The 13,814-nt window shown below is 49.7% G+C and overlaps 1 protein-coding gene across 1 annotated transcript in view; it reads left to right on the top strand.

Moving 5' to 3' along the window:
* Nucleotides 1-13,814, top strand: part of Ppargc1b (PPARG coactivator 1 beta) — a 109,926-nt gene that overhangs the window by 67,209 nt on the left and 28,903 nt on the right. Inside the window, 1 exon segment of the mRNA XM_005074679.4 lies at nt 11,295-11,468. Within this exon segment, the coding sequence (XP_005074736.1) occupies nt 11,295-11,468 (174 nt within the window).

The following is a 13,814-nucleotide window of genomic DNA, read 5'->3' on the forward strand; positions in this document are numbered from 1 at the left end:
CCACCATGCCTGGCTAGCCAAAATGTTTTTGTCATTCCAAACCCAAACCAGGTACTTCTCAGCTGCCTAACCCTGGAGGCTGTAACCCTGCCCCAGAAACACTGATTTGGGGAACCCTGTTGAATGAGGGGAAGAGCTTGGCAGACTGGTGAGGATTCCAGGGGTCGCTACTTTCAGATGCAGAGGAGTGAAGAGGCCCAGCCGTGTGCCTGGCTCTCCTTATTAGTAAGGCAGAAGTTGAGAGAATGCCTTGATTTGGGGGAAAAAAACAGGAATCTTCTCTTACCTCTCATTCCCCCTTCAAAAAAAATGTTGATGTATGTATGTATTTTGAGGGGTGGGGTTGTCTGCCAGTGCCGTGGTGCCAAGTGTGGCGGTAAAAAAAAAAAAAAAAAAGAACTGTTGTAGTTCTCACTCTCCTACCATGTGGGTTTCAAACTCAGGTCCCCGAGCTTGGCAGCAATCACCTGAATCCACTGAGCCATCTTGTAAGCCCTCACACTCTTAAATGAACTCTGGTCATTTGTCAGACTTCAGTTCCTTTATAAAGCAATGGTGAGTATTTTACAGTTCACTTAACAGGCAGAGCTGGGCCTACTGGTACAGGCCCGGCAGTTTCAGCCATTCAGAAGGCTAAGGAGGATCAGAAGTTCAACACCCATCCATGCTACAAAACACGCTCAAATCTAGCCTAGGTGACACAGCGAGGCCATTTCTTAAAAACCAGAGACTCAAGGACTAGTGAGATGGGGACAATGGGGGGGGGGCTGGGGGAAAGACAGTGTCTTGTAGAAGCCAGACTGCCTGAGCTTAATCCCTGAGCTTAACTCCACAGTGTTCTCTGACCTCCACACATGTCCTGTGGCACACATACGTGCCCATAGGATACACACGTACAATGATAGTAAATACAAGCCTATGCACACGCCGCTACAGATATGTAGATGTGTCTCAATGGTAGAGCTTTTTCTAGAAGCCTGGGTTGAATCGAGAAGAGCGAGAGACAGGCGACAGAACTTCTATTTGCTAGGTGAGGTCATACATACATACACACACACACACACACACACACACACACACACACACACACACACACACACACACACACGAGGCTGAGGCAGAGACGAAGCCTTTGAGAACTTGCCTAAAAAAAAAAAAAGCTGGAAATAAGCGGTGCTCACTATTCTTGTTAGTCCTTTTGTTACTTTGAGAAGAATTTGACAGCATTTCCTATGGAAAGCATTTTATAGCTTTCTCAAACACATTTCCACCCCCAAATCCTTCCCCAGACAGGCTAGGACAGTTCCCTAGCCAGGGAAGGCTTAGAGGTCCCTTTGCAGAGAGGTTGAAGTGGAGGTCCCAAAGTTCAGCTAATGACAAGGCCTAGGGTGCAATTCCATTTTAGTTTCCTACACATAAAGTAACTCCTTCATTGCGTTCCACCAAGGACGAGGCAGGTGCGGCCAAGAAGGCACTTGGCTCCTGTGCAAATAATTCAGTAATCAAAATAAATTGTATTGCGATTCACTGTTTAAAAAAATAATCTGCATAAAGATACCAATTTTAAAAACAAAGGCAGGAACCTGGGAGTTTCAGGGTGGTTAAACCAGAGCCTGAGGCAAAAGGATAACTCAGTAGACTCACCCCACCTTTGTTTAGAGTTCTGGCTGTGGGCGGATCTTTTGTCTGCTCTTCTCCCTGCCCCTTCCTGAGTGTGGCTTTTAAAGTATGATGATGGCCTTGACTGCCTGGCTTTTTGATGCCTGAGTTACCCACTTCTCAGCTACTGCTCTGCTTTCCAATTCCTGCACATTACTGTGACAGATCCCCTCACTCTCCCACCAACCGCATCCCCGGGCCTCCAAGGCTGTTCAGCCCCTGGAATATCAGAAGAGCAGCTCTGAGTGGCATTTGATCCTAGTGGTTTATTTTTGGGCCTGCCCTTCAGCGACTGATAAATGTTGCGTTGGGCAGAGGCGACGGGGCCGAAATGGTGAGTGTTGATGTCAGCTGGTTTGTATGATCATATATCTTAATTCTTGTCCTCATAAAGGGGCCTCGAACCAGGAAAGAAAAGGAACACGGGCAATTTTGTCCCCACAGGGTTTGACAGACATGGAGTTATTACGTGGTTAACTGAGGTTATAAGAGCAATCTAACTTTGTTTGGGGGGATTGTGTGGGGAAAAAAATTAGCACGTGCTCTTTGGCTCTTGCTCTCTGCCCTTCACAGCTCACAAGGCGGGTGTTCCATTTATTGCACGCATCTTCGTTGAGCACCTACTGCATGCCAGACATTATGCTGTGCACTGGGGCAGGACAGGGCTCTGCTGCCAGAGCAATCCTAGTTAAGGAATGGATGCATTTCAAATACGGGCAAAGTTCAGTAAGTGGGTGGTGTGGTGGTTGCACAACGGTGTGGATGGAATTAATGCCACTAAATTGTATGCTTAGAAGTAGTTAAAATTATTCCAGAAAAATGAAGTGCTTATTGAGAGAATCTCAGCAGGATGCTGGCAAAGCCAGAGTCAGGGTGGCCTGGTCAAGTGGCCATGGGTTGGAGGCCACGAAGGAAGCAGCCACAGACAGGGCATGGGTGCCAGGGCAGAGGTCCCAGGTGGGGGAGCCCACGTAGTCCCTGCTGCACGTGGGATTCTGGAGATGCCCAGAGGCACGATGGCTGACTGTGAACAGCTAGACATGGCCAAAGCTAGCTCTGCCTCTGAATGTTTGCGCACGCCATCGCTTGGCAGTTGAGCAAGTGTCTTTCCTGCCACTCTCGTGGGAATTCAAGAGGCCCTTGAGTTCAAGTACGTACAATCAACTGCAAGGACAGGCAGACACCAAGTCACAGCATCCACTAAGCTTTTATTGTTTAAAAACAAACAGTGCCTTCCTGGGCCTGGGCATCCATGTGCCTGCTGAGAGGGCCAAATGTCCCTGACCAGTATCCACACGGCCGTTAAGTACCCCCTCCCCCCCAGACTCTGGTGCCAGACAAAGGGAGTCTGGACTCAAGTCCTGCACCAGACCCTACAAGGGCTCCCAAGCCCCAGACAATCCCACCGTGTCCAGCAACCTGAGCTCACAGATCTCAGAGATAAAGGACTGTTTGGAGTCTACAGGGAGTGGGGAAGGCAATGACTGAACAGGTTAGCACCTGCCCTGTGGATCTCTGTCCTCTTTCCCTACCCTTTTCATGGCAGGCAGGAGTTGAGCCAGGGTACATGGACCACAGCTGTTGAGGAAGTGACCCGTCGTTTTGAAAAGAGCTTATACGGGCCTTGCTAGGAGCTAGTTGTGTGGATCTTGGGTGACTCCCCCGCCCTCTTTCTGTGAGCCTACGTTTCATCACCTGCAAGATAAGAGGTCCATTTGGCAAAGTATAGCAAGGGACCATTCCAGTGTCCTGTCTCCCATGATGCTCCTCAAGGCTGTTTCTGGTGTAGCGGAGGTAGAATAGGTATACAGCAGTCACGTGTTACCTAATGGGGGAGAAAGGGCTGAGGGGCTGGGAATTCCCAGGAAAAGCTCCGGCAAAGCAGTAAGTCATGGGATGCGGTGTCTATCCTCTTAACAAACAAAGCCATGTGTTCTATGCCTCCATCTTGTCTCTTTGGCTAGAGGACTATGGTGCTGAGAGTCCCAGTCATTCCTGCACAGTCTCCACCCCAGGGCTGGAGCCCCAGTGTCCTGCTGGGGGAGCCACACAGTTGGCTCTTAGATGCTTGCTGGCCAGTCGGTGCGGCTGTCTCCTCGTCTTTCATCCGGATCTCATTCGCATAAAATTTGACAGCAGTGTTGTTTGTTGTTTGTTTTAGTAACTCAAGCTTCTTGGATCCTTCGACAGCCCACACCTTCGTTGTCACAAAGCTCCCCTCTTTTCTCCTGGCATTTTCTAGTTAAGAACTATTTAAAGTTTGGAAGGCTAGTAACAAATGGGCTGGGAGGAAGCCCTGCCTGATAGAGCACAGGCTGTGGGGAGCAAGTGAGTGAGCCCCGAGGCTATGCCGGGTAGGAGGAGCACACCAGCTGACCTGGTTGGCTGGCCAGCTGCAGACTGCATATCAGCGTGCCAAAGGACTGAGAGCATTAGGTTAGGTTGGTTGCCTACAACCGACAGAAACACTAGCGTCGTAAGGAGTTCTGAGTAGAGCTGAGGAGAGGTTGCTGTCCAGGGTGGTCCCTGGGGCAGAGCCCTTGTCCCAAGCACGCTGCTACCTTGACTCCTTTGCAGCTGGTAGGGATAGGCTCATGGCCCATTCTGAGAATTGAATCCTGTCTTGCTCTCTGAGCTGGAGTATCCATTCTCATCAGACCCGGAGACCTTCTCCTAGGGTCCCCACCACTTGCTTGGCTAGAGCCTAGGGCCTGGCTGTAAGGGTTGAGCATCACGTTATGTTCAGCAGGCCCAAGACCAGGTACTTGCATGGTTGTCTGGCCCAAGGGTTCAGTGTTGAGTGTTTAGGGGTAGGCCCTTCCTAGGATCTCTGATTTCAGGCAATTCTGTACTGTTCATGCAGGGCTTAGAGCTCCTCTATTTTATCTACTTATTCTCCCTTTCATTTGTGCTTTCTGTGTGTGTGTTATTTCTGATGATGGGGGAAGGGAGGTAAAGCTGGTCTGTGCTTCTTACTATTCTTCTAGACTCCTCTTTAGGAGGTTTGTATTAATTTGGAAGACAACAAGAAGATTGGATTTTTTTTAAATGTAAGAAAGATGAATTAGCCATCACTTTGTCGTTGATAAGTGATACAAACTCCGACTTGCATGCAGCGTAGAAGGCGGATTTATTTACTTGCGATACTGTACAGCACAGGGAGTCACTCGCTGCGTTCAGAGCCAGCTGAATCCAGTGTGTAAATTATTCTGTTAGAATCCCCATCTTCTGCTTGGCTCGGCATTGCCTTAGCTTGCTGCAGTCTAGGCTTTTGTTCCCAGGCACTGGCAAAGATGGCTGCCAGCCTGTCTAGAACAGCAGAGCCCTCTTCACCAAAATCTGTATCCAGTCCGGCTCACTGGGTCAGACTTGCTTACTTTAACCACCTGGCGTTAGGAGAGGAGCAGGCTCCCAAGGATAGTCAGTGAACTTCTATTTGGGAGGGAATGGTAAGAGGCAGAAGGGTTGCCAGAGAAGAAGGAAACAAATATCTGTGAAAGGAACTGGCTTTTGTGGGGGAACTTGTGTGTATTTCCTTCCCTTCTGTCTTAGAAAGGAATGGAGGCTCAGGGTCATGGTCGAGACTAGGCTAATTGTAATAGATTAGTAATGGCTGCTAAGGCTTTTTGTTCCGAGGACACTAATCTCACTCACAAGAGCTCTACCCTGTGTATGAACCCAGTCACCTCCCAAGTGGCCCATCTCCTAACATTGCCATCCTTCACCTTGGGGATTAGGATTTCAACATGAACTTGTGGGGTCACAAAGCAGTCTGCAATGCTGAGACACTCACGGAGAATCTGGCATGTACTAGGCACTCGGCCTATCTTCCTTACTTTAAGAGGCCTGGGAGGTAGGACTCCTCTTACTGGCAGTGTTTGTCTGTAAAACCCGGCAAAAGTCACTGTCTTGATCTCAGAGGCGGGGTCAGGAGCAAGGCCAGGGCCTGCCTGGCTGCTCTGCGTCTCAGTACAGTCCTTTTTGTACTTAGGTTTCTACTCTGGAAGTTCATTCCTAATTCACTTGCTGATTTCTTCACTTACTGCTGAGTTCAGCCTAAATATCTCCCCAAAGCTTACGTGGCTCTGAGACTTTTGATAAATTCAAGGATTGTATGAAAGATTCAGGAAGGGGGGGCACATCTTTCTGTGATCTGTCCAGTCTCAAGTTCTGAGAATCCAGGAAAAGACACATGTGAGTACTGCCCAATCTGTTCCTGCGTCTACCTGCCACCCCGCCTCCCTTCCACTCAGGAATTCTGAGAATTTGCTCTGGGCCGTGGAGGAAGCTAGGAGATTTGCTAATCGCAGGCTGGGAAACTGGATTGAGCACCCCTCACCCCCCCTCCCGACGATGCATTCTTTCTGAAGCAGGGGATTGATTTCCAACAAGATACACACGCTTCCAGTGAAGTCACTTATGTGAGTCTGGAGTGAAGCAAATCCTCTGCCAGGGTCATTTATATCCCTGGCTTGAGGAAGCCACAACCCTTTCAGATGAGGGGTGTGGTGTTGCGGGAGGAAGGGGCACTTGGCACAGCAACTCCACAGGAGAGCCGATGGGGGGGAACAAGTTGTGCACAGGAAGCGGGGGGGTTGGTACAGTGTCGCTTTCCCCAGACCTGTCTTTGCTCAGCCATGTGATTTGGGCCATTCCCAACCCCCATCCAAAGCCTTCAGTATTCCTCTCACACTCACCAATGGTAATGGATGGTAGTACTGGCTTTTAGAGGAAAGCCTGGGGTTTGACTCAGCCTCACCTCTCCAGGTGATTTGGAGATAAGGTGTTTACAGGAAAGATCAAGCTCAACTGAGATCAATTAGGTAGGCCTTGATCTGGGTGGCTAGTGTCCTTATCAAAAGGGGAAATGTGTGCAGAAAGGGAAGGTGGCCACCTCCAAGACAAAGAGAGGGGACTGAAACAGAGCAGTTCTTTTCCTTGAAAGCCTTCGAGGGGCCCAGATGGCAGCCTAATGACAGCCCGCTAGCCTCCAGGCCTATGGGTCCTGATTTTCTGTTGTTGCTGTACCATACACAGGTAGTATGCTGTTACTGCAGTCACAGTAACAAACCCAAGTGACCCCCATGCCCTAGTCTCTTGCCCGGTACTTGGGGACAGTAGCATCTACCCTCCTGGGTTGTTCTAGGATTCTGATGGGAAGGCATGTATGAGGCACTTAGCATGGCTTTTGACATATAGTAAGCACTCAATAATAGCAGGGGCTATTAGTTCTGTGATGTGACCTCTTGGCTCTATCAGCAGAGCTTGCAGAAGGCAGGCGACCAGGACAGGGCCAGAAAGCCCCAATTGAGACTTTTCCCCGGGAACTGGGTCACCTTATGCACCCCTTCAAAAGCCTCTAAATGCAGAGAAGGCCAAGAATGTCCCATTAGCGGAGCGCCTAATGGTTTCTAGCTGGAGAGTGGTCTTGGGCCTAATTGACAAGACTACGGGGCTGAGGTTCTTTATTTTTGTATGCTGGCTGTGCTCTGAGTATGTTGAGCTGCTATGGGGATCAGTAGGTGCAGCCACCATGGGCATTGATGGGCATTTTGTGAAGGAGGTAGTGTGGTTGCCAAGGAAGGATGCTCCCCGATGACCGTGAGCCTCCGTTTGCACATCTGCAAAGTGAGGGCAGCAGAGCAGCCGGCTGCAGAGCATCTCAGATGTGTGAAGACCTCAGGGCTGTGTGTGAATTCTCTATGCAGACATGTGTTGGGAAGAATCTCCATGGTACTTCTCTTTCCTTTTGGCAGTACTGGGGACCGAACCTAGAGCTTTATACATGCTAACAGCAGATGCCAAGCCACTATGCCACACACCCTAGTCCTTCTACCTCCCGGGTCATCTACCGCCCGGACCCACCTTTCGGGACTGCTGACTCCTGTCTGAACTGGGGCTCTAGACGTCGTTTCTAGGGCTGTTTCTAAAAAGCAGATGCTATGGAGGTAGTGTCTCTGAGTTACTGGGTAAGAGAGACCAAGGACATAGCAGAAGAGCCAACTGCTGAATCAGCAGACCCTGCTCTCTCACACCCTTCTGCCTCAGCTTCGGGAATTCCTTCCTGCTCTGCAGGCCCTAGGTGATGGCTCTCCAGCTTGCCACCTCCTGTCTCCTGGATGCCTCCAACAGCCTAATGTAATACTGTTGCTGCCTTGGCCCTACCCACTCCACACTCAGAGTAAAACTCAAATCTCCTGCAATCCCACCTGATCCTTCCACCTGATCCGGCTTCCACCTGCCTTGCCATCCGCTGCCTGCCATCCCCCAGCTCCTGTCAATCAGCTGCAGTCTGCTGACCTCAGCACCTCCGCGGCTCCATGTTAGCATGTCCCAGGCTCATCCTCAGGGACATCTTCGCCCTGACTTATGCCTCTGCCTGAAAAAGCTCCACCTGGCTTCTGTCTGCTCCATTAGGAAGCCTTATCTGCCCCCACCTCACCCCCTCCATCTGTAACAGTCAGTTCCCATGTTCCAAATGACCCAGCAACTCCAGACCTAATATAAACCCCGGAGTAATAAAGACGTATGTCCACGGAGAGACTTATACGCAACTATTCTAGGCATAACAACGGCAGCGCCAACTGACCAGCCACAAATGCTAAAGCCATCTGCATTGCCACAGACTGGGTGCAAAGGGAACAGAAGCGCTGAGGCGTGAGAACCCATCCTTAGTGATAGCAGCTGGGTAACTCAGAGCGCTGGCTTCCTCCAGGGATTCAGAGTTAGGGCATCATGTCCCCCGCCTCAGACTCCCAGCTAGGCCCAGAAGCTAGCTGGCATCATCACAGTTCACACAGTGGTCCTTCTTATTCTTGAAGTTTGTATTCGAGGTCCCAGACTACACCAGACCCTGACTACTGTAGGGTTGTTTCTTTCTTTCTTTCTTTCTTTCTTTCTTTCTTTCTTTCTTTCTTTCTTTCTTTCTTTCTTTCTTTCTTTCTTTCTTCTATGCGTATGTACAAAATGCGAAGCCCTTTCCGCCATCGCTAAGCCCTCACTCTCTGATGTGACCCTAGCTGTAAACATTTGAGGTGTGATAGCAAACCCAGCCTGGCTTTCTTCTACCCCCCCCCCCAAATTCTTAGATTGTGTCTTAGATCCTAACCCACCTGTCACAGGACTCCTCCCTGATCCTAACCCACCTGTCACAGGACTCTTCTCTTCCCTGATCCTAACCCACCTGTCACAGGACTCTTCCCTGATCCTAACCCACCTGTCACAGGACTCTTCCCTGATTAGAGCACCGCTTGCTTGTCTTCCCCCCACGAGAAGTGCTTCATGGCTCCACGTTAGCACCCTGTGACAGCGCCATTGCTGCTCTTGGACTGTGGGCGCATTTGCTGTGAGATGAGTGGTAACTGAACACAGCACTGCCACGCCCCAGCAGTCTGTCTGGTAGTGAGGATGGCTCCGGAGACACTAACGGGAGGGTAGTGTACACCCTGTGGATACACTGGACACACGGAGGACTCAGAGACTGGGCCTGGCTACTTAAGATTTCATCATGCTACTTAGAATGGTGCCTAGCTGAAAACTCAGGAATCGCTTACTTCTGGAGTTTTCTGTGCTGATAAGAGGTGATGGCTCTAATCATATCTTTTGTGTGATTTGCCTAATACCATGCCTCCCTCAGCCCCCGGGGGTCCACCTCTCAGAGGACTGTGGTCGATTTTGTCTGCCCCACCCCTGGCTGTTGCATATTCTCCAGTATGTGTTTCTGAGTAACTCACAGCTCAATGCGTAGGGCTGCTGGATATATGCGTATTGGAGAAGACGGAGAGCAGGGATGGTGGGGACATGTCTCTGGAGTGCATTTGCTGGCACAGAGCTGCTGGGCCTGAGACTCAGCCGGGAATGGTTGGCTCCCATGCTGCCCACATAGGCAGGATTTTTGCAAAATGCCAATTAAGATGTTTGACCCAAATTTGGGTAAAAGCCCTTTTCCTGTTTCAAGTTGAACTAATTATATACATTTATTCATAATTTATGAGGCCTCTTAAGTGGGAACAATTAGGAAAAGGCCAGGAAAAAGCCTATTTTTCTTAAGTGTCGTGTTCGCCTTTCTTTTCTTTCTTTCTTTTCTTCCTTCCTTCCTTCCTTCCTGTCTTTTTTTTTTTCCTGTTCCCTGAAGCCGATGCCACCCATCTGCCATAGAACACTACTGTTTTTATTATGGTCATTGTCTTTCTCTGAGGTCACCACCCTTAGGTGACATTTATTGAGTGCTTACTGGACAGGACACCACCACAATTGCTCAAGTTTGTGAGACAGGTGGGTTCCAGAGGGTCACGAGCATGACCTTCCCTAACAGGCTCGTGGCTGATGAGTAGAAATGTAGACTCCGGATAGCCAGGCCTCAACTGCCTTCCTTAAATCTGTGCTATCCCTCGAAAGTGCTGTCCTCCTGCCCCGAGGGTTTCTGAATCTTCAGGGCAGTCCCATAATTGATGATGGGTGACCTTAGGTACCAGTGAGAAAGTTGGCAGCTTGTGACTCAGCAGAGGTAGAGGGTCTGCATTGATAGAAAATTCCCAGGATGGGGCTGGAGAGATGGCCCAGCAGTTAGGAGCAGTGACTGCTCTTCCAGAGGACCCCCTTTCAATTCCCAACACCCACATGGCAACTCACAACTGTCTGTAACTCCTGTTCCAGGGCAAGCAATGTCTTCATACAGACATACCTGTGGCCCAAACACCAATGTACATAAAATAAAAATAAATAAATGATTTTAGAGAAGAAAATAAAATCCCTAGGAGACGAGGATGTAGCTGGCCCTGGTCCTTTGAGAGCCATTGGTCATGATGGTGTTACTACCAGAGCCCCCAAACTTCCTCCCACCCTCACCTTGATGCAGGTGGGTGAGGGGCTCTGTAGACCTCTTCCTGTGAGCCTCCATGGATGTTATTCTACCCGGGGAAAGCTTGCAGCTTGATTGCCATTTCCTCCCTGTGCATGTGGATTGCCTGCTGCGTGAGTTTGCTCTGAAACTTAGGTTTTTCTCTGGCACAACTTCAAGGCAATCCCTAGATCTGCCTTATTCTTTTCAACAGGTTCTGTGATATTCTGTAACAGAGGCGTGTAACAAACAGTTTTATTTCCAACTTACCATCTGGGTGGTCTTCCATACATCCTACATTATAAATAATCCCCCAGTGTGCCTGTGGGCTTAGGTGTTTCCCAAGAGTTTGGGAATCACTCAGTGTCAGACGTTATTATTATCTCCTCATTCTGTTCTGTGATTATTTTAAAAAGGACTTTAGCTATGAGGCATTACTTTCCTGGTGAGGGGCACTTATATAAAATGGTAACAGTTTACAGACTCTAATGAAGTTTTCAATGAAGCAGTCATAGTAAGAAGAAAGACACCCCGTGTGGGCAGGGCTTTGAGGGATGTGTAGGAGTACAAAGAGAAAGGAAAGAGGGCAGGGGGGGCTTTGTGCTGCAGGGCCCAGCTTATCCTCCAGTAGCCTCCGCAGTTTTAAGGAATGGGGCAGATCTTTGCATTTATTGGTTATTTGGCCAGTTTGGGTTTTGGTAGAGGGTCCAGATCTACAGATTTATGAATGAGCGGGTTCCTGGCTGAATGTGGTCACACTCAGCTCTGATCACCTCTTTCCTTCCTGTCTCCTCAGGGTGGGGAATCCGGGGAGGAACAGTTGTGTGCTGACTTGCCAGAGCTCGACCTCTCCCAGCTGGACACCAGTGACTTTGACTCAGCCGAGTACTTTGGGGAACTGCAGTGGTGCCCGGAGACCTCAGAGACAGAGTCCAGCCAGTACAGCCCTGATGACTCCGAGCTCTTCCAGGTGGGCCCCACCTCTCCCCACTGCTATGTGTCCTCTGCTCTGTTCCTCACGTTCTGTACTTGGCCAGCATCCGCCCACCCATGAAGATCCTTGGGATCCCGTTTCCCCCTCTGGATCTACATCTGGCTTAGGACAACTCTAGCCCCCCCTTGCCTGGCCTGCTTTGCCACCTGCAGTAAGTAGGGTCTGGAAACAAGCTGTCCCCTCTGTGCTTTGCAGGCGCAGGTAGAAGCAAGCCCCTTTGGGGTATTGAGTCCTTTGTGCCCACTCCCTATCTCACTGAATCCTCACCTCCTTCCCTGCGAGGCAGCTGCCATTACTTCCTGACTTTGTAAATGGAGAAGCTGAGGCTTTGAGATGTTGGGCAAGTCACTTCCTCAGTAGCTGGACTAGACTCAGACTCTGAGCCAGGCATCCTGATTCATGCTTGGAAATCCCAGCACTGGGAAGACTGAGATAGGAGGGTGGCCATGAGTTTGAAGCCAGCCTGGTCTTCCTTCCATGAGCGAATTCTTCTTATCTGGAAAAAACAAAAGCCAGGATCTGGGTGGGTGGTCCAGCAGTCAAGAGCACTTGCTGCCCTTCCAGAGGACTCAAGTTTAGTTTTCTTCACTCAACAACCACTTGTAACTCTAGCTCTGGGGGAAGCGACGCCCTCTGCTGGCTTTTACACACACACACACACACACACACACACACACACACACACACACACACACCACAAACATAAATAAGTTATATAAAAAATCTTCCAGCACTCAGGGGGCAGAGGCAGGAGGATCTCTGTGAATTCAAGGCCAGTCTAGTTTACAGAGCCCTGTCTTGAGAAACCAATATAAATAAATAAATCTTGATGACAATGTCAGCAATACAAATTCTGTCTGCCTCCTGAGCCTGAACTTTGTGATCAGGACTCTGGGATGGAGCTTGGGGTACTGAGCATCTCTGCGGTACTGTTTCTGCCTGTGTGTGATGCCTTGCTCTGTTCTCTCAGCAACTCTTACCAGAAAGAACACCCAGGGGTTCAACAAAACCAGCCATCCTGCAGAATACTTTCAGCCTCAGTGGCTGGGGCACCCAACCCCCAGCACATAATGGCTCATATTTAAGAAGGTCTCTTCAATAGACTAAATAGCATGAGATGTCTGGGGTGTTCTTCAGGATAAAGCAAGTTCTTCAGGGGGCTAGAGCAATGGCTCAGTGGTTAAAGGCACTGGCTGTTCTTCCAGAGGTCCCAGGTTCAATTTCCGTCACCCATATGGCAGCTCACAACTGTCTATAGCACCAGTTCCTGGGAGTCCGAGACACACACACACACACACACACAGAGGCAAAACACCAATGTACTTAAAATAAATCATTAAAAAAAAACAAGTTCTACAGACTTTTGCTTGTGTGTGTTATGTGTGTTAGGGTGGGGAGTGCACTGCACGGATGGCCCCAGAGAAATGAGACTCGCTGTGTTGAAGCGGGGTGATTGAGCCTTCAGATCTACTGTTCTTTTCCCCTCGTCATCTTTCCCATACAGGCAAGAGCCTAGGCTCAGTGAGCCACTGTGGAGGTCCGGCAGCACTGTCCCATGTGCACGCAGGGCTTGTAAGTCATTGTGCATCTCAGATAGTCCTGCAGACTTGTCTGTCCTTCCAGAGCAGCCTGTCAAGCTCCCTGTGTGTCGGGAGCTGAGGTATCAGTAGACTCAAAGTCTGGAAGGGGAGATGTCCCTAGATTAGCAAACACAGAACTGGCAGCTGGGATGGCCAGGGCGCAGGGCAGAGAATGGCTGGAGGCTGGTGTCAGGAAAAGGCCTCTTGTATTTAGCTGGGGGAAGGGGAAGGACAGAAACAGTGGTCCTGGAGCAGTCTCTCGGAGCTTGCAGCACTGGGAAGAAAGTATAGGTAGTCGGGACGTCACCATGGAGTCTTGTGCATAATAGGGATTTTCCTTGAGGTTATTCTAACCTACAAATTGCATAAATTGATCACTCATTTTATAGGTGGGGAAAACAAAGGTCTGAGAGCTGAAGCGACTGGCTGAACTCACCCAACTAGGAAGGATCAGGACAGAGGTTCTAGCTCAGGAACCCATAACCTGCGTTTCTATGTGGAACCCTTTTGCCAATCCTATAAGAGTTGGACCCTGGCTGGCTCTATCTGGGATCTCTGACTCTGTGTGTGTGTGTGTGTGTGTGTGTGTGTGTGCGCGCGCGTGCGCATGCGTGAGCATGCACATGTGTGCATGTACATGCATGTGGAGGCCAGAGGACAACCTCTGTGTCTGTGTTTGTTTTTGAAACAGGGTCTCACCATGTAATAGTGGCAGAGATTCATCTGCTCTGTCTTAAGAGGG

This window comes from Mesocricetus auratus, unplaced genomic scaffold, assembly GCF_017639785.1.
Source record: "Mesocricetus auratus isolate SY011 unplaced genomic scaffold, BCM_Maur_2.0 Super-Scaffold_6730, whole genome shotgun sequence".
NCBI classification, from domain to species: domain Eukaryota; kingdom Metazoa; phylum Chordata; class Mammalia; order Rodentia; family Cricetidae; genus Mesocricetus; species Mesocricetus auratus.